We start from the raw sequence: 22,401 nt of genomic DNA on the forward strand, positions 1-22,401 counted from the left end.
TCACTATATTAACTTACTTATCCTGGAATATGTTACCGGATAATATGCAAACCACTGTAATTGTCGAGTGGAGTGTGAAACGGAATAAGTAACGGGAGGTGAGGTTTTAAGTTACAGTCTAAATTAAGATGTTTCTTAATTTGTCATGCTTGTTAAATCCGGTCTGATACTTGAAGGGTGGTTTTAAGTTTTTAATGATGTTGTTTGTTTTGTATCAAAATTATCAGCGTAGGATGAGTGCATTCAGATTTGATTCTACGGATTAAGGTAGGTTTTGTTGAAATATATTCACAATGATATCTCTAGTCATCACCTGAAAGTTTTAATATTTGTGAATATCCCACTGAAATCAACACTTATATGTACAGTACTGGTATAATATATTGTAATTAGTTAGCATTATCTAATTCAAAATGACACTGACAGTGACAGCTCTATTTAAATAATTATTATAATTATGAATTAAAACCGAACAAAATGTAAAATTCTAGTGAGGCAAACTGTGGAAAGAAGGTCTAGTTGTAGTGTATTTCATATGTCATGATTGCAGACTTCTGTATTTTTAGAGGCCTCTTTCGATAGCAGAGTATCAGAACGAACAACTATTGCTTGTATTCTAAAAATAATATCTGTAATGGCTAATTAACGAGTTTGTGTATCTGTCTGTTAATAAGTAAAAATATTATTTATTTTATTTGCACTTCAAATTATTATATTTTGAACAGATGTTGAAATTGTTCCAATTTTAATTTCAACTATAATTATACAACTCAATGTAAATATTATGTGCAATATTAAATTCTTCAATGTTTATGGTGTTATTAAGTTGGCACCTGCCAGTCTTTCCTATTATTCATGTCTATAGTATGAGTACTAATGTAGCTCATTATTGAAAAGAATAATATCTTCTTGTATTCGGGTATTTTAATGTTGCATAGTTGATTATTTGAAGATCAAACACTCACTCAATGGTAGCTAGGGGTGTGTACAGTAGGAGTTATTTAGGATCAGAACCGTCGGGTCATAGGTTTGAGATGCTAGTGGTCGCTCCTTTGTTGATTTTCTGTACTGTAAAGCTTGTGGTACAACACACAAATGGCCTTTGTGAAAAATGTTAATAGTGTTATGTATTATCTGACAATATTGGAAAATTTGTCCTTCAATACAGACATTGACATTGCAAAGAGATTCTACCATTGATACGAAAATGGTAAGTCTATTTGCATTCATCAATATTCTTGTCATGGCGTTACTGACAATATTACTTCCTTCTGCTCCCCATCATCTTTCTCTTCCTCTGGTCGTTTTCTACCTATTCTCTTCTAAAGCTCTGTCTACACTATCTAACTTTATGTGAAAAAAACAAAATGTTATGTGTCCATATATGGACATGATGATGTCATAGCACTACCATATTTGGGCACATCACACTGGTTTGATATAGTGTAGACAGAACTTTATATTGCAAATTGTCTGCTTCTCAATATGTCCCAGGTCAGTAATGGAATGTCAATTTGTATCTTTTGATTTGGTCATTAATCATTAATCATTAATCATTATATAATCATCCAAGTATCAAATCAAAAGTTATTCCATAATGACCATAGGTGATTGACAGTTACTACACCTCTAGGCCTGCTAACTACCAATCTTACTACACCTCTATGCCTACTAACTACCAATCTTAAAATCAAAACATAATCCAACTGAGGTTTGTTTTCATCCAATTATAATAATGTCAATTAGATTGTTAATAATTAATAATGGCTATAGATATTGATGTTAATAATTAATTTAGTTAATTACTGTAGATAAGAATAAGGATTATATCAATTAATTTGATTAAGATTAAATGATGTTATCAATAGTAGAAATTAATAGGAAACATTCAATTATTAGATCAAACCTACTCTAATGATCAATCAATATCCTCTAAAGTGATGTATCCACAAGAAATAAAGTGGTGCGGTTTTGCAATAAAAGGGAATAATCTCTGTTCAAGCCACTGGGTTGTCAAAGGTCTCTATTAAAAGTGGTCAGTTTGAAACCTTATCAACCGTACTGGTGGCTACAGCCCTGTCTAAGGTTACTTTATTCTTATGAAAAATGACTTTAAAGATTGGTCATCATCCTGACAGTTGCTATGTAATATAGGCATGGATTTGTGAAGGTATTTTATTCTTTGGAGTGAGTGACTGGGCCAAACCTTTTCCGGTATGTTCCAATTATGAAGTGAAGACTATTATACTATAATATTGAGAATACGGTGCTTTTTTATTTTATAGTTCATGGTTCAATACACTATTAAAGTCTGGTGGTTTTTTAAAATTTATCCAGGCAAACAATTCCAGGTCCTGTAGTTAGCACTTACTGTACTTAGGCAAGTTAATGTTGAAGCTAAGATTAATCCTATTGTACAGCAAAACATAATGTGCATTGTATAGTCTGACACTGTGTATTTGTGTACCTGCAGTGTGGACTCTTTATGGTAAAAGTTTATCTTTTATGATCTTTTTACCAAATTTTCAATACAGCACAATAAGGTTGAAATATATTAAGCCAGGTTGGCTATTGTACCATTGGCATCAAGTCATTTCCTTCTTATGCAAATAGCACTTTTTTCAAGCCTGATCTTGATAAATGGCCGCCGTCAGTGCGCTTTTTCATTTCTCCTTTAATACGCCCGTAGCTTTGTATTTTTAAATCAAAATGAATGGCATCAAATTTTGAAGTAAATTGAATTAAAAATGCATTAACAGATTAATGGTCTCATGTTCTACTCATATGTTAAACTAGTTTAAATTATAATACTTAACTGAATACATACTGAATATTTTATAATGAATTTTTTAATAACGTTAATCTTAATTTACTACATAAATTAACAGAAGATTGAAGAATTCCTTTATTGATATCATTATGCTAATATTTTGTTTAATTCAGCTATAAAGAATATTCATTTTTAATATTGCTACTTGTTGTGTCTTTTTATAATACTGTACAAACATTCTCATTTAATGGAAATATATTAAATAGACATCATGCACAATTTTGTATTCAAGAAACGATGTATTTTGTAAGAGCAATGTACTCCCTTTTCAAGATAAATTTTAATATTTTCCTGCAGTACAATAAAGTACTTTGTCAAATATGATCAATATAATTAAAGCCATCAAAGGAATATTATTATCTGAAAAATACTTTTTATACTAATGAAAGATAATATACAGTGGGATTATAGGGCATAGTTTAATTTGAACCTTTACAATTTTTAGAAACTAATTTCTACTGTAAAAGATTCAAGATTCAAGAAATGTTATTGATCCATGAACATTTATTTTGCTTGGCATAATTAAGACAATAAAAAAAGAAAAATATATCAAATTGCAAAAGGCAATGTTAAAGTACTATTTACCTATTTTAAAATACTGTTAAATTTCTGTTAAAAAACTATTAAAAATAGAGATTGCAAAAAATGCCATATGCCCTGTAAAATACAATTAAAAGAGTTATCTTCGAATGTTAGAATTATACATATTAGTGTTGAATAAATTCACATCTAAAAAAAATTTTCCTGTAGTAGGAAGATTCCATAGCTACTTTCTCTTCTGTTCTAAACGTAAGATTTAATAAAAAAAAAATCAGTACATAACTTTCATTTCCACATAGTTAAATAAAATAGTTGAATACATTGTGTTGTAATTTTTGCTTATATTTTGAAAACCTTGTTTATTGTTTCCAGTCGAAATATTTAAGAGTGACTGTAACCTTTAAAATGCAACCTTTGTTCTGTAAAGCATGCACCTTTTGTTGGTAGTCGCACGTCAGAATCGACCAAACTTGTGTTTGAATAAACTTTAACCGGAAATAAAAGGATCTAGACAATACATTACACTGTGGTTAAGGTATTACAATTGTATTTAAATACCGGAATTGGGAAAAACTGGATCAGTTACCATAAAGTTGGAATTCCATATGGTTTAGTTAAAAAATAACATATAGTGGACTAGTTTTTACAGATGGAAGTTTGAGTTTTACAGGCCACATACACTTTTTACATGGAATTTTAGGATGAATTTAGGATACTGTGTATAGTTTTGTGTAAGTACTGTATTGTACATTAAATATAATAATAAAAGCATAAATTAGGCATAATATGTCAGACATTAATTTTTAATTAGGTTAATAAATACCATACATGATACTAAGGATGAAAATACAAAATAGACTACAGTACAGTATGTTGTTTTATTTTTTAAATGGCAATATTGGAACCTAATGATCTCTTTGTTGATATTAAATATTCAAGTCAATGATGATCCCAGTTACTATATTTGTATAGTAACCGTATGGTTAGATATTATTAGGGAGCTTTCGCATGTAAACGTTGACTTTAACGGATGACGTCAGCATTCTAGTCATTTGCATAACAACATAGTTCAGCGAATAGTTGCGTTAACGTACTTGTTTGTTTTGATTTCGCACTAAGACGGAAAGTGTAGAACACATTGCATGTTTCACACATGGCGCTTGCGTGTTTCATGTTGGGCAATAAAGTTAAATTTAAAGTTTACAGGGAAAACTCTCTAATAATATCAGTCCTGATTTGTTGAGTATTCCATATATTTTGCAATTTTAATCAAATTATAAATCTCATAGTAAACCCATAAACTTAGATAAAACTAGGATCATTCAATTATATTTGTTTGTCTAGGCAACTTAAACAAAGTCTGTTGGCATTTTTATATCCTGGAATTAAAATCATTTTTACCAAATCTATGTATTGATGATTAAGGTTGAAAGTAAATTACCCATGTCAGTTGTTTTGGTTTAAAAAACAGGATTCCCAAATACTTCTGAATTCATATTATACTTATTACAATGCTATGATATAAATATTGTGATCAAATGCTCTGAATGGACAATGTATGTCGTACAGGAATTAGCTTTTCTCAAGTGATATACAAATCTACAGTGTGATACATATTTTGTTTAGGTCCTGGAGTTTAATTACCCATACCTCAAAGTTTTTGAAATAATCCTCCATCAATATTTTTTGACAGTGTCAAATATTTTATGTTTGTCATTACTTATTGATTGCTTTGTTAAATATCTGATACTATTCACATTTACATTGAATATAATCCTGCAGGAAAAATGAGAGATTAAATAAATAGAAACACACATTTTCTTGGTTTATGTAAATTTATTTTCATCTAACTATACAATGAATTCACCACAAACTGTGTGCTCCAAATTATTCACAAAGACTGGTTTTGTTTTGTGGGCATCGGTTTAATTCGGTTCATATGACGACAATACTATACTGAGTCATGGCAAATCAAGCATGTAATAAGCAACGCCTCCTGACTATACCCTGCCATGCAGTCAACAATTAACACACTACACTGCTATCAGTTATGCTAATTTCAATTAACATAAATATGAATATTTAATTGTATTGACCCAATGTCGAGTATTTGGAGGTTGTAAAATGATTGATTTAACTAGGTGCTTTAGAACAAAACAAACATCACAGAACATGTGAATAAGACGAGGCATACATTAATTTACGATTTCAATAGTGATTCATTACAACTGCAGCTGATGTCTTGTTGAATTTGAATCTACATCTGTGATTGCAAAGGAATAATAAACTCGCAACAGCATTTTGGAAATAATACTAGAAAATCTCTTAGATGTAAGTAGGTGAAATTAAGAATTTATTTTTTAAGATTGTGAGCAGGTTAGATTTCCGCATGGCATGATTTTATGCTTGTTTTTGTTGAAACGAATTATGATTGTAATTAACACTAATCTGCGTTTCTCGTTTTTGATGCATTTATTTTTTTACTTTGAGAGAATTGATATTTAGAAACTTGGTGTAGTACTGTAGTTTATTTTAAAATGAATTCCTTATAATAAAAGATAAAAAAGTATATTCGAACAATAATTATGTGTGTCTTGAAAAAGAATGATGTTGATGATCAGTTAATACATTTTTTTACAATTTTTGAACTGTGCTATATTTAGAAAAGTAATTTGACAATTCAGAAGTTAATATTAACTTATATCTTTTTACAATTTTTGAAGAGTGCTCTATTTTGTTCATGCAAAATGTTTGCTTGCAATGACTGATTCAAACTCAAGGTATTTCTTTTCAAATTGTAAAATCTTCAAGAATAGTGAATGAATTATTCACAATTGTATATATCACGTTGCATTTAAATCTTATCTTGACGTATGCATACAGTAACTGAACCCTTCTATTCTCAAGGTTAGGTACGAGTGAATACTGCATCTATCCTAGCGCAAGATAATGTATAGTGCAGTTCTTTAAGGGAATCATAGATACAGTTGACATGTGTTTTATATGAATTATGAATGGTATTTAATAACTTGGCAAGAAACTATACATTTGAGTACAGACTAATACATTACAACATGAATACAGTACTTGAAAGTCATGTTTAAGCATTCAATAACAATCAATTCAATCTTTCTTCTTGTACATTCACCAGAATTCATGGTAAACCAGAACATGAACAAACTGGATTTTCCAGAAAACTGGACTTTCTAGGACAACCCAATAAAGTCTGATAGTCGAGATAGTTGACCATGATAATCAAATGTTATAATAATTGTATCAGTATTTAATCTAGTAAAGAATTTATACTATTGTCACAGTTGAAAGTCCACAATATTTCACAATAATTCACTGACGTCGTATTTCATTTTGGTTTAGCCTATGCCTGCATTTTAATGTACTATAACCTCTAGATATTATGTCTTTTGAACTTTTAATGCTTTTAGATCACAATATTTGTTATTACATACTTCCTTTAACAAACGATTGTATTTCAATACTTTTCCTCTAGAAGTGAGAGTATGCTTTACACAAAATAGTTAAAACCGCATTTAAACCGTATGAATCTTTTACCTTCCCTTCCCAATACCCTTCCTAAATTATTTAAAGATGCTAATTGTTTCTACCTGATTACTTGTCTATCAAAAATTCATTATTTCAAATGAACGTTTGGCCACAATTGATTAAAGATAGCCTACTTGTTGCTACTGAAAAAAAGGTTGTTTTGTCAAAAATGTTAATAAGCACCATTGATTTATTTATTAATATCTGCTTATTAATATATATTTAATTTGTATTCCAGTCCATCGGCAAATTAGAGATATTATATAGCTCCAAGGTTTGATGTCAAATCATAGTTCAAAACAATGTAATATGATACACCAATAAAAGTACAGTATTCATGTCGTAACACTCTTCAACCATGTTACGATAAGGGGCTGGCGTATGAGAGTCCTACTAATGATAGTCTTATAGTATTGATTTATGTATTAATAAAACTTATTTAATGGTTGTCGGAGAAATGAATTATGATGTATTGATCATAAACCTTGATCTATTAATAATCTTTAATACAAATATTATATTACCTTTATTTATGCTTATTAATATAAACAATTAAGAAACTCATTAAAGTTTATGATTGTTTATTTATTGTCCTATTGTAGAAAGGTACAGTGTTTATGCATGGTTGATGAATAGAAGCACTGCTGTATGCAAAAGGTTATCATTAACTAATGTGCCGCGTACAATGTTATGTGCTTGTACATAACAGGGAAGTTGGGAAGTACAGTGTTTACATTGAGACTTGAGAAGTTGATTTGAGGTGACCATTATCTTATCATATCAATCGGAATTTACTGCTAGTCGTAAATGGTTGTACTTTTGGCAGGGCGTTATAGAGGGGAAGATAATGCTGTCGATTTACGAGTTGATAATTCTGTTTGCGATTACTCACTGTATCTGAACTGCTATGTTCACTTCTGTTGCTGCTGTTGTATTAGCAACAGGTGCTGTCGTCTGTTAGGAACTTTAAAACGTGGTTTTTAACATTTTCTGTCTAACAATTTGTTTGGATTTCTACAAAATGAGGAAGAAACAATACTCTGTTAAACTGTCTAAATCCATGGTAAGTTTCAATGTTTGTTGGAGAGGACTACAGAATTATGGAGTTGACTACAGGAATTTTTCTGAAACATCATGTTTTTTTTATTTCTAACAATAATAATTTGTTGATTATTTGTTGATTATTTCCATATGGAAGTCGTAATTTGTGTTTAAATTTAGAATTTATTACAAAGAAGTCAATTTTTAGTTTGTTAGTGATTGTGGTTAGAACCACCACATGAGGCATTGAACATGAGGAAAAATTAAAGAAAAAATTTGTGAAAATTAATAAAACTCTAATGGCCAGGAAAGGAATGTTCTCCATTCATTCATTCATCAGTGGAAAACTTACTTCCATTTATTGTCATTGGCATATAAAATATACATAGAAATTATGTTTGCTCAGTCTGAGATATTAAAAAACAGATAAATAAAAAAACAATTTCAAAGTGTCGCATCACTCTCGTACGGTATACTTCTTTGTATTCGTATGCCGATTTGGGTCAAGAACACTTTAGCACACGCTGTATCAAGAAAACTAATTCATACGCCTGTTCATTGTTTTTAAATGACATACTTGGAATTATTTAATTGTTTTCCTATCTGTCATTTAGGCGTCAATTTAGATAGTTTGAGAACTCTTACTTCTTTCTGAAAACTTTCACAATTTTGTTTTATATTTGGCATATAGTTCATTGTTTTCCAATTATCTAGGAATCAATGTAGATAGTTAATTTGTTTAGAGTTTCAGAAGTCTTTCTGAAAACGGTAAATTTTTGTTCATAATTTTAAAACGTCCAACTTTGATGAACTACTGTCTGGATCAAGCTAATCATTGTTTAGAAATAGAAACTAAATTTACCTCTCTAAATATACCATTCACAATAATTAATAACTCCAATGAATTTATAACAAGAGCGAAACAAATCAACGTAAAACACACCGACAGACTATGGTTTATAACATATGACTTTGAAAATTTATACACCAATCTCACAATTCAAGACACAACAAACTCAATAATCAAATCGGCCAAATTATTAAATCTAAGCAAAGAAAAAGAATTTTACCTAACCAAACTTAATCAAATAATCAATAATAATGCTTTTTTCAAATCAGGGAACAAAATTTATAAGCAATCACAGGGAATAATTATGGGTTCATATCACAGCGCACAAATAGCAAATCTAACATTAATTGTAAACGAACTCCATTTCCTAATCGAATTTAATCAAACATACAAATTAAACCCATCGATACAACAGACTTTCATGTAACAAACATGAATATATACACATAAACACACTTTTCAAACTTCGATTACAAAAACTGGGATACAGTAAAAAATTCATCCGAAAACACAAACAACCTTATAAGAAAAGCTGGAAAAAGAAAGTAAAGAACACTACAAAAGACAAACACACATTATTTATCAAGACTAAGTACGACAGAACAACAGACACATCTGACATCATACAAGGCATAATCAACAACCATAAACATATGATCGACACACATTACAACATTAAATTCATCAACTATAATGACAAGAAATTAAAACAAATTTGCTGCACAAGTACAAAATTACATAGCAAATTATCCAACGTCATTTAAGTATATATGTATATATAATTTTGATAATTTTTTATTTTTCAAATATAACTTACTGATATTTTACTCTATTATTTATAATTAATGTAATATGATACACTTTCGTAAATAAACTTATTTTATTCTAAACAATTGTATTGTTCATATTTGTATCAAACTTTAAAAGATAATTTTTCTGAAAATATGTCCTAATTAATATACATATTCCCCCCGCCCCCACGCCAGACTAACAATAACTAAATACAACTAATGTATCTCTTCATAAATATAACCAAACCAAACCCTCTAAATAATATAAACGAAAACTATTATTAAACCTAATTCAAAAAAAATAATCGGAAATAAAAGTAATAATTAAATAGGCCTAGCTTAAAACGCGTTTTTAAAAAAACCGCGTTTTCAAGGTAACCGCGTCTTCAGATACTACATTCTAATACACGCGCACACCAAACTTTCGAACTTGCAACTTTCAAACATAACATTTATCACAGTCACGTAGACAAGTAAAGACGGTAAATATCAAGCAACTTTTAAATAAGGTGAGATTTATATAGACATTACATTATATTAATTATAAAACATTATTATTTATTTAGCATATAGAATAAAACGAATTTATCAAATTAATTATTACATATATGACATATTAAATTTAACGAATTTATAAAATTATTATATATAATATTCTCAACATAGACCTATATAAACAAATTTTTTCCATAAACGCAGAAACATATCAATACTGAAACCAATACTGAAACGAATACCATTTTAATCCTCAAGCAAAATTTATTTTTAAGAAGGTAAGACTTTTAATATAGACCGAGACTTTTTACATATTATAATATTTAATAACAAAATATTTTTACTTAATAGTTATCAATATTAATTATGTACACTCTACCATTTTCATAATAAGATATTGTGGAACCACGTCAGGTCAAGTTCAATATTGAATATCGAAACGTGGCAGGCTGAAGGCGTTTGACCTTTGACAAGATCGCCTAAATTTTTAATATATTAACTTTACAATACTTAGTGTTGTATATTCTGGTACAGCCGCTCCATAATCTCTTTGCTTTTCTTCCTTATATCTATATTTTTAATTTATACTAACAAATATCTTTTTTTTTTTTTTTTTTTTTTTTTTTTTTTAATATATCAAACATTTATTAAATAATATTTATTGCATAATATGCAATCTACGATAATTGAATTAATTGATATAACAAATTTATTAAATACATAACATCATTTGAATAAAAAGAACAAATCACACATCTACACGTACATAATCAAACGTCGTATACTCTATCTCTAACAATTTTTTCAAACTTCTGTCGACTAAAGCCGAAGTATAGTCGTTATCGCGAAACCGTTCTATGGTTACCACCAGGTAGGCTTACTTCATCAAAGCTTCTATGAATGGATGTACTGGTTGGGAACAGAAAAACTAGTAGACCATACCCAGTACCGTTTTGATTTCGATCAATCGGGAAATTAACCTCACGAATATTATTAAATACATAACATCATTTGAATAAAAAGAACAAATCACACATCTACACGTACGTAATCAAACATCGTATACTCTATCTCTAACAATTTTTTCAAACTTCTGTCGACTAAAGCCAAAGTATAGTCGTTATCTCGGAACCGTTCTATGGTTACCACCAGGTAGGCTTACTTCATCAAAGCTTCTATGAATGGATGTACTGGTTGGGAGCAGAAAAACTAGTAGACCATACCCAGTACCGTTTTGATTTCGATCAATCGGGAAATTAACCTCACGAATATGTATCATTTTTATATTGATATTCAAGTTTTACAGGTACTGTACATACATTTTGATTCACTCTTATGTTATCATTCATAACTACTCTTATTCTTTGCCCGTCAAAATATTATACAAATTTCTCCATTTTTATTTGTGAAAGCTTGTCAAAGGGATCCTCTTAACATTCATGATAAAAGTTACATTGAAGAAGAGTTTTACATAATACCATATGTCTGTCTTCCCCATGAGGATATTACAGGAAACCACACAATGTGTGTTTACAATAGACATATGTTAAAAGTGGGTGATTCACTCTGTCTAGTGGGTCACAGGGATTTGAACCACACCTCTCTCACATGTAGGCAATGTTGATATTGTGCTTTATAATATTTATGCCATTTTCATCATTTTTAGTGAGTGTGGCATGCATAATTAAGTTGATTTAAATATGCTGGTATACTTTAAACATAAATTAATGTGAATATTGACAATAATATTTTTTTCAGATTTTTATCTCAAAGGAACTATAAATAAACATGTTTAAACAAAAATTATAAAAAATATTATTTATTTGGAATCTTGTAGGTTGATAAGAAACCAGCATCCCAAATAGAAGGGAAAAAGATGGAGTCCGCGGCAGCGTCATACAACGCAACACCGAAACATCAACGTCATCTTCAATATTACAATGCAATTCCAGAACCAGTTGTTCACCAACAAAACGGAAATTATAGCTCCTCAGAGGATACACTCTCCGTGGGATCTGCTGGCTCTGATTCGGTTGAAACGATTCCAATTCGAATACGATTACCGGATGAAGATATACAGGTAAAAGTAGAATATTTCAACTAACTTAAGTAGTACATAAGAATAGTTTAGTTAGTTAGTTAGTTCTAGATCGTAAATTATAAAGCTTAAAACCATGACAAAATGACACACAAATCATGTCCCCCTTCTTCATGTTGTTTTTTTTTTAAGGTTCCCTTGTATATTTTAGTTCAGGGTAAACCTTCTTTTTAGAATGATTGAAAACCATGGCAGTACCTTCACATTTCACACATAACACAACTATAGAGTATTTTTAATAGTTCAGGTTGTAATGTAATGGACATTGTCATTTACAGTTATAATAAGCTTTAGAATGTAATGGAAAACCATGATAAATACAGGTACTATCTCAGTAGTATCTTCACATTTCACACATTAAACAACTATAGGGTATTTAATAACAACCATAGAGTATTTAATAATATCAGAGAATCTGACAGTTTTCATTTAATTAGCCTTAAACTTGAATGTGACACAGATTTTTAGATCAATATAAATATGAGAAATACAAAGAGGAAGTTTGGCATTGAAATATGGTTTACATTATTATGCAAATTTGTATATTTCTGCTTGGAGGCTACTGTACAATAGGATATATTTATAGGCCCTCAAGCTGTTCATATCAAAACTATACAAATTCAATTAAATTGTTTTTAAAATTTATGTAATAGCAAAAATACAATCAGATTAACATGGCTTTCAATGTTATTTTTGGAGTTTATTTAATTAGAACATTAAAAGGGTCAGCTTTATGGAAGAAATCCTTGGACTTCAAAACATTTGTTCTTCTCGTTAATAGTCTGATTGAATAAATACTGTAAACAGATTGCTGAATGTTTTGGTATAATTAAGTTTTACAAAATTGTAAATTACAATTCTAGTTCTAGTTGTTCCATGACCTAGAGGATCGTAGGGGCGTAGCAGATGAGTTACAGTAGTACTCATCATGACACAATACACAGGCGTATCTCATAGTGGTGCCTATTTCCTCTCCGTTCTGTCTTGGTTTTTCTTTAAGCTGGATGTCTGTCTGTTGGTTCTCCTGAACCGACGTCCTTGTAGTCGTTTTTTGTTTTAGTACCAACTTGGTGTCCAACCACCTTCCACACCATGCTCCTAAAGGAGTTGATGTGGGTACCGGTTTAGTACTTTAACAAATTTTTTTTTTTTAAATAATCAGTTGGTATGCCAATATTTCATGCTGTAACTTTAAGAAGAATAGAATTCCACATTGTGTTTTATGACTTAATTGTATCAAACCTGACTCATCACTGTGTCAATATGTGCTCAGTAGTAGGCAGATGAATGTGTATAGGTAACTCCCTTTTAATCACTGTATGACCATTAACATACTTGGACTTTGGCACAACTAGGCCAATGGACAAGTTATGGCAAGGTTCAGTACTAGCCCACATATCACCCAAACCAAAATATTTATTAGTTAACTTTCAGTAGAACTGGTGCTAATTTTTTAGTAGCAAGACATTATCATTCTGTACCATGTATACTGGACTAGAGTAGACTATATTTCGCACCACAATCTACGAGCTTACCCAATTAAAAAACATTCACCTTCTGCGCAGTGGTGATGGTGAGTGACCGTGAAGTTTTATGCCCGGTTTTAGGTGCTAAAGTGCAGTAGCGCCCTATACTGTGAATTAAGATTTAATATTTGTATCTGATTGTATGATCTGGTTCACTCATCCTTTACATGCCTACTTACAGTTATTGGCTAAATTCCCCAGCGTTGTATGACCTTATAAAAATTGAAATGTCAAATGTTGTTTATTTCAGGTGATATTATAACCTTCATTTGCGACTGTTTATAAATCAATGCCTGACATTTCAAAGCGTCAACTTTGATCTTCATTTTCAAAAGTGCATCATTAGTTGAAATTTTTAATTCCTTGGAGCAAAAATCGATTCACAGTTATAGTTTAATCATGATATATATATACTAGTAGAACAGTAGATCTTATGGTATTAGTGTTACGTTTATTCTGCAATAAGTATTTAGTACAACATAAATAGATATAAAATGAATATTAGTTATCACCAAAAACTGAGATATTTCTCTCATTTTTCATTTACTTTTTTTCTCTTTCAGAAATGTTTATGTTTCAAACCGATGCAATCAGTATGGCATGCGAAGCAACAAGTTATTGCAAGTATAACTCAGGTAAAATACGTTTTAATCTTTCCCACTGTACGTTGGCATCCATGCACTTTACACCTCCCCTCCCACTCTCACCCTCTCCTTCCCACTATCAGTAACTTTTTATGACATAAGAGTTATTTTTAAGTTAAAGAATATCTTTTACATTCTGTTTCATTGTTTTCTTATCAAAAACATTCATTTCACATAAAGTTCTATGAGAGAAAGAATAACATATTCTTTTAATTTTTTTATTTATAATCTAGGATTTAAAAGATACATCAAATTATGGATTTTATATACCACCATTTAACGGCAGAGCTGGGAAATTCTTAGATGAAGAGAGGTTGCTGAAAGATTATCCAATGAATGGACCTGTTGGCTATCTGGAGGTATTGTGTTGATTAAACAGAATATTATATTCATATTTTCATCATCATAATATTTTGATATCAACATTGAATCAGAGATTAGCATATAGTGTCATTGAAATTTAAATCAACATTATCATCATCACTTTAGTGTCTTCATCTCCATTATACAGGTATCAATATCACTATCATCATCATAGCTTTTTAGTGTTCTGAAAAGAAAGTGAAATTCCCTTTCTTAAATTCACCATTGAATTCGAAGATCCACAAATACCAAGTAAATTAAAATGTACACATGTCTAAATCAACATTGATATTTTCCCACAGTCCCAAATGATGCATTGAATGGAACATGTAAGGGGTAATAAATCACTACAGTGAAATTACTTAGAGATTTAGATTAGAAATTCATAATGGATTATTCATAATTTGATATCGTTGGTTAAACTGTAGTATATATCCACACATGTCCCTAAACAATTCATTCTTATGAATAAAACAGATTTACCGTATACATCTCCCTAAAAATCAGACATGCAGTAAACTGTCCATTATACAAACTCAGATGCATGTTATTGTACAAAAAGACACTTTTTACTCTTTCTGATATTTTACTATTATATAATGCCTGTTTCAAACTTATTTTTTTGTGTACGGTTCTCTGGAGAATATAATCAATCTCAATTAAATAATCATAAACTAGTAATTACATAGTGTGGAATTTTGCTGTTCCGTCGGCATTTCACTAATGACAAAACACTAGTGTGAAAACCCTACAGGCTATGTTTAGTAATGTGCTGTATTACATATAGTATTATAATATTAACCATTTATTGAATATTATTACTATAATTTTATTTATTTTCATTATTAATATCATATTCAAAAGTTGTTCCATAATTCTATAAATATAGTATAAATTGTAAATTTAATTTGCATGAAGTTAAACTGTGGTAGATGTATTTTATGTCCAAATTAACAACCTCAAAAATCTATAAAGCTCTGTCTACACTATCAAACTTTATGTGACAAAAAAATGTGATGTGCCCATGTATGGAAATTCAGTCATATCACTACCATACCGTATTTGGCCATACCACTACCATATTTGGGCACAATTTTGTTGTCAAACAAATTTGATAGTGTTACGTAGATGGAGCTTAACAACTCTAGATTATTAGAGGGCTCTCTGCATAAATATTATTTTGATTTCTGTACCCAGCTGCTGGGTCAATGGATGTCAGTTTGTTCCTTGAGTTCAAAGCAAACAAGATCAAACATGACTATTTTTATATTAGTAGCTACAGCAAATATTGAATATTTGTCTTGCTATTTCATAATATTTATATGGACTGCAATCTTAACCAGTAGCTGAAGCACTGTTTTTAAATTTACCCCAGTTTATTAAAACAGGAACTGTTACTGTTAACTGTTCTTGTGTAGCCAGGCTGATACTTAGTTTCAGTTGACTGCTGGTGTACTCAAGATCTATTGTTGTACCATGCTATACTATAAACAGAATTATCAAACATAGTATTTTAAAATATATATATTGATGATCAGTTTTATTACCTAGTGCATCTACCTGTATTAACAATAGTTTAACTATTTTGTTCATTTCAGTTTAAATACAAGAGACGTGTATACAAACAATTAAACCTAGACGGCAGTCAGATTAAGAAATATAACGGACGATCATATCAGAAAAACATGATGGAATATGTAAAAAGTAACTCACCTGAAAAAGTGAAAAAGTTACTTGACAAAGGACTTGATCCTAACTTCATTGATGAAACCTCAGGAGGTTAGTACTACTATGCACATTTACAGTATTTGTTTTGGTTTTGTTTAGCATTGTAGTTTCATTATTGGGACTGAAATATAGTACAGTCGATTCTACCAACTCGCTGAAAACCGGAAACTCTCCAAAAACCATACTTTTCTTGAGGTCCAAAATGTCCCAAATTTCTTTTTACCAGTAAAAACACATTCCAAACACCAGACTTTATGGAAAACCAGACATTAGGCGGCCAGCCCAAATGTGTCCGGTATTTGGAGAGGTGACTATTGGATGTTCTTCATATTCTACAGTATTGCCATATTTGATTCATTAAAGTACTGAATAAGTTCACAAAAATATAGATTCCTTTAATTTAACGTAATCATTTTATATTTTGCGTTGTTAAATTTCACTGTGTTGGAAGATAAGGAAGTGCTGTAGGCATTTTGTTTAGATATCATTGTATCTTATGACACAGGAATGAAATGAACACGTCCGCAATCAATAGTGCTGATGATGTGGATGGCTAGATAGAGTTATTGACATCTGATCACAGCCTAATAACCTACTCTGTCATCATAGGTTTTTGAAACACAACCCTCAATTTACCAAACCAGAATTTTGTTTACAATTGAATCTGTCAAAAATGTCAAAATATAGGTTATTCCACTTTTAAGCTCTGTCTACACTATCAAACTAGTTTGACACAAAAAAATGCCCATATATAGTAGTAATAGGCCCAAATATGTTAGTGATATGACATCATCATGTCCATATATGGGCACATCACATTTTTTTGTCACATAAAGTTTGATAGTGTATACAGGGCTTTAGAGGGAACAAGGATATGGTGAATGCCCGACAAACACTAATAATTCATATTTGGATAATGAAACTCCTAAACTAATAACAATTTTAGTTTGTAATAACAGGATATTACAAGAACCTACTGTACCTAACCTTATATAATTATGAACCTCAATATTCTTAATATCATTTTCTTTCGAAATTCAATATTAACATTACATACAATGTCAATAAAACTTCAATATTGTGTACTAAGCTGTCAAAAACATGTCACAATTTATGTTGCTCTTTATTGTGAAAGGTGTAATTACATTGTATGTTATAGACACATAAATTGTAAATGTATACTATGAATTCATATTTTGGATTTGTGATAGACATTTCCAGAGATTTATGTATTTCAAATTTGTAATAAATTGTCTCCTTTACTTCTTCTTATGATTCAAATCTTTAAAAATTGTTGTCTTGCCTCCAGCGCAGGACGTTCAATTTCAATAAATCACTGAGATGATAACTTACAATTGATCATCGCTATAAAATAGAAGAACAAAAAATGTATTAAATGATTTCAACATTTTTGCAAGAATCGTTGAAATAACAATCTAACAACTGACTTCCAATGGAGAAGAGGAAATAGATTAATATACAGATGCTGACCACCTGTGAAATGCAAATTAATTGGCATCATAAATGTGGCACAAGTCTGTTCCTCTCTTAAAATAGTCAAATCAGAATAATGATGTATGCGATTTAAATCAAATGTTGTAATAAAGTTCACTTAAATACTTGCATTACGTTAAACCCTTTAATGGAAGCAGCTTGATTCTTTAGATTTTCATTCAATAAACTTATAATAATTTAGCTTAAATTTAAAAGTATTTAAGCTAAATTGTTTCTATTGCTGTTTATAATCCTTTATCTCTTAAATTATTTGAAACACATGACATAATTCACCTATTAAAACATCTTATATCCTTTCTCTGTTTTTTCTTTTATGCGTTTTCAACATAATGATTATTATCCCTGTTTACTGCCTTTGCTATGTTTCTTTATAATCTATGATTCTGCTCGCGTCACTATATTTTTATTCGTATATTTAAGTACCCTACTCCCACTTGTAGCTTATGTACTCAAATTAATGTATCAATGTTTTAATTTTATCTTCAGAAACGCCCCTGACGCTAGCGTCAACTTTGAATAAATCGGAAGAGGTGATCAAGTTCCTGCTTAACGGTGGTTACCATAATGATTTCCGCAACAAGAGTGGTTTAACTGCTGTACACCGGACTGTTCTGAAAGGCAATGCACGCCTCCTAGAGGTAAACATAAATGATGCCTATAACATTATAGCACTCACCTTTCAAACTACGTTGTCTCCACTATCAAACTATGATGCCTATAACATTATAGCACTCACCTTTCAAACTACGTTGTCTCCACTATTAAACTAGGTTGACAAAAATTGTGATGTGGTATGGTAGTGATATGCCCAAATATGGTAGTAATTATTTTGTCAAATAAAGTTTGATAGCGTTTCTATCTAGATACAGTATTATTGAATTCTATAACTTTCTTTATAAACCTGTTTGTTTCTAGTTTGATAAGTGCATGCAGTCTTTAAAGCACCTCAAAGTATAACAGAATATTGATCGCGATGCTTAGTTAGTAACAAAGCTATGTTTCTATGGTTTAATTGTCATACTGTATGTGAATTTTAATTTCCTGTTCAAATTGAACCCTTTGATATATAGGCACTTCAATAAATAGGTTCAATGCTCTCATTTTCAGTAATATCTAATAAATATTCATGCAATTAAAATCAATTCTATAATCTTATTGGACAAGCGCTTCTGTTGAAATTTGATATTGACTAATTTATCAAATCCAATGGAGATACTGTGTTTTATGATCACACATATTGTTTCATATTGATGGGTGAATATAATTTTTTTTATGTAAAAGTCAATATGAATATTTTTCATGCATTTTTTTTATTCAGGTGATATTAGATCTAGGTGCATCTCCAAATTACAAGGATGATAAAGGACTGACGCCGCTGTACTACACCGCAATGAATGGAGGAGACCCACGAATAGCAGAGATTTTGTTGAAAGATAAAGCAACTGTAAATAACGTTGACAGTCAAGGATGGTCTGAAGTGCATCAGGTTAGTCAATGTTTTAATTTATGTTACTGTCGTGCAAACAATCCCTCAAACAGGAGATGGACACCATGCGTTGAATATTTTAGGACGACTCCAGGGTGGCTAATTGGTCAGATGTTTTGCCCTACTCTGACGTAATTTGTACTTTATACTAAGTACATTGAGAATACTTGCGAAAAAATATGCAAGTAATTCTCGCGTGGGACTCGAACCCACGACCTCCAGATCTTTAGTTTGGAATTCATACCTCTAGACCACTGAGCTTGCACTGATGGTTAGGGGTTCGAGCCCAAGTAAGCAGCGGGTACTGAACAAACAGGATTGTAATTGTTTGTAACTACTGTGGAGTAGTTTTGGCAGAGAAGGAGAAACAACAATTAGACATGTCGTACAAGTATTCAATCCTAGCATTTGTGCCCTAAACATTTTAATTAGACAATTCTTCATAATATAGAACTTGTATTTACTCTATCCTCCTTTATTTCACTAATGTATGGTAATCAACTTACATAACGCTCTTACTACCAATCCCATCATGCTTATGTGCAACATTTCATGTTTTAACAACATTATAATTTGTGAAACTAGCTATAAATAAATCCACTTGTGTAACAGTGGAATCAGTACTAATTGACTGGTTTAATAAGATTCCCTTGATAATTCTCAAATATAAATATCAGATTATTTTTATAATTACCAGATGAATTAATAACATGTACTCAATTATAATAAATAATATTACTTTATAATTATCTAAATCATCGTCCTGATTTTATTTTGTGATTGAATTTTACCAAACCTGCAACATTTACTTAATATTTAACATTTTTTATGTCAGACTTTTTCTGATTCAAATTTTAACCAATTTTAAATTAAACATTGGAGTAAGTTAACATTTGCAAATAAATAAAAAAAATTTTCATTGTTTGAAGCATGTACAGATATTACGCTTCCATGTATAAAATAATAATAATATAAAATTTAGTAAAAATTTAAATAGTTGTGCTGTTTTTTTTTTATCAAGCTGTAAGTGTATATTTATTTTCATAGTGAATGAGGAAAGCCAAATATAGGTTATATTCCTGAATAAACAGCAACGACACAAATGTATTCTGAAAAACGATATGTTAATGAGTATTATAATTTTGATATATAGTTTAGAATATGGTTTGTAGACCTTTTTCTGTTAGCTTGTGTTGATAGATCATATAGAATTCCAATTCTCTTAACGACCGTCACCACTGCAACAAACGTAATTTAGAAGGACATTAATTTTTTTTTCTCCCCGTAGGCATGTCGTTATGGTCGCGTGCAGCATCTAGAACACTTACTGTTCTACGGAGCGGAGATCGACGCGCAGAACGAAGCAGGGAACACCGGACTTCACGTCTGCGCTCTTTATAATCACACGCCAGCAGCTCGTACGCTTCTCTTCCGTGGGGTCGATAAGCAGATAAAGAACAAAGCAAATCAGACCGCATATCAGGTGAGTACATCACTCATTCACGCTTTTTTCCTAACCATCTGTCATAAGAATTTAAAAAAAATTAACTGGAAAGTATACACTGTGGCTTCATTATTGTAACTACAATTTGACATTTTTTTATGAAAATCAAAAGAGGATAGCAACATTAATTATAATTGTTTATATTTTTTTAATACTTTATATTGTATATGATGTTTTTTGAGATTGAATTCTTACACTATTTTCAGGTTGCTATTGTTGCCAACAATGTCCAACTAGCTGAGATTATCAGAGATCATGCTGAGGATGCAGTTGGTATGTTTTTATACATTTTGTTATTCGTTATACATTCACAGCAACCTGATACATTGTAGTTTCTTTTAAATTAAAATAGTTGATACTAGTAGTTTTTATTGTCAATCTTTTAATCACCTGTGATACTTTTTCCTCACCCAGTCTTTTCTTACAATCTCTTTACCAATAAGTGAAGTTCCTCTGTAATATTTTCCTCTTTCTTTAAATGCAAAATTTAAAAATTCACAAATATTAGTAGTTTAATAGATTGGTTACTGCAGATTCAACATTATTTTCATAAGAGCAAAATGCCATCAATTTACGTCAACTAAAATCTGGAGCAATATAGTGGGTGGTTGTGATTTAATAAGGTTATCTTAATATTCTTGTAATTGTTCATTTGACCTTTGATTTCATAGGTTTTTCATAATCAACTGTGACATCTATTCAAATGTGAATTTAATGAAACATTTGTAGAGTTATGAATATATAATGGTTGAGATATCCGTACAAAAATAAAAACCAGTTTTTAATGGTCTTCCTGTTCTGATACTTTGATTATAATAATTTCGAAACCTTTTGTTTCCTTTTTTAAAAATTGTCGTTCACATTGCAGGGCTTCTCAAATGTACGTCAGCTCGGCCTCAACTTTTTATATGAAATTTATCGGATTATTTAGCGGATTAGGATATATCAAAGTAGTGTTAATAAATGTTTTCTATAAGTTAGCGAAAATAGAATCCCTCCCCACCAGAAACTTAACTGCATTGTGATTTGCATACTTTTTGCATACTGATATATTTTTGCATATATTTGCATGTTTGATAAAGAATGCACAAATATAAGCACATTGTTATTGTTATTATTTCCAATGCCACACTGCTTTTAGAAATTGATTGGGTAGAACCTATAGTTGATCCAGGTGAGTCTAGAACCAGGTGGTGGCCCACACAGGTGGTGGATTTTTATTAATTTATCAATGTATTCTTGTTGAATTTACAAGCATGGACAGATGTATTTAATTAATTTAAGTTAAAATTGTCGTTTAATATGCATGCATTGCATTGATTCAAAATTCCAATCTAATATTTACTTTGTTGAAGGCCAACGAATGAATGTAAATAGTAATAATAATAACAATCGATAATGTGTATTTATTGTTATAAAAACATAAAGT

General features: G+C 30.4%; 1 protein-coding gene across 8 annotated transcripts in view; it reads left to right on the forward strand.

Annotated features, from left to right (window-relative positions):
• LOC140041117 (uncharacterized) overlaps positions 1-22,401 on the forward strand; it is a 63,097-nt gene that overhangs the window by 13,900 nt on the left and 26,796 nt on the right. For 6 of the 8 annotated variants that reach the window (XM_072087514.1, XM_072087508.1, XM_072087510.1 and 3 more), the window contains 8 exons: positions 11,946-12,188; positions 14,296-14,367; positions 14,610-14,735; positions 16,338-16,518; positions 18,469-18,620; positions 19,301-19,468; positions 20,757-20,951; positions 21,179-21,245. In XM_072087514.1, the coding sequence (XP_071943615.1) occupies positions 11,985-12,188; positions 14,296-14,367; positions 14,610-14,735; positions 16,338-16,518; positions 18,469-18,620; positions 19,301-19,468; positions 20,757-20,951; positions 21,179-21,245 (1,165 nt within the window). In that variant the 5' untranslated portion in view covers positions 11,946-11,984. Of the gene's footprint in view, positions 1-3,943; positions 4,102-7,937; positions 7,995-11,945; positions 12,189-14,295; positions 14,368-14,609; positions 14,736-16,337; positions 16,519-18,468; positions 18,621-19,300; positions 19,469-20,756; positions 20,952-21,178; positions 21,246-22,401 lie in introns of those variants that run through there. The other 2 variants (XM_072087515.1, XM_072087513.1) reach the window with 2 other exon arrangements.

This window comes from Antedon mediterranea, chromosome 2 (assembly GCF_964355755.1).
Source record: "Antedon mediterranea chromosome 2, ecAntMedi1.1, whole genome shotgun sequence".
Taxonomy (NCBI): domain Eukaryota; kingdom Metazoa; phylum Echinodermata; class Crinoidea; order Comatulida; family Antedonidae; genus Antedon; species Antedon mediterranea.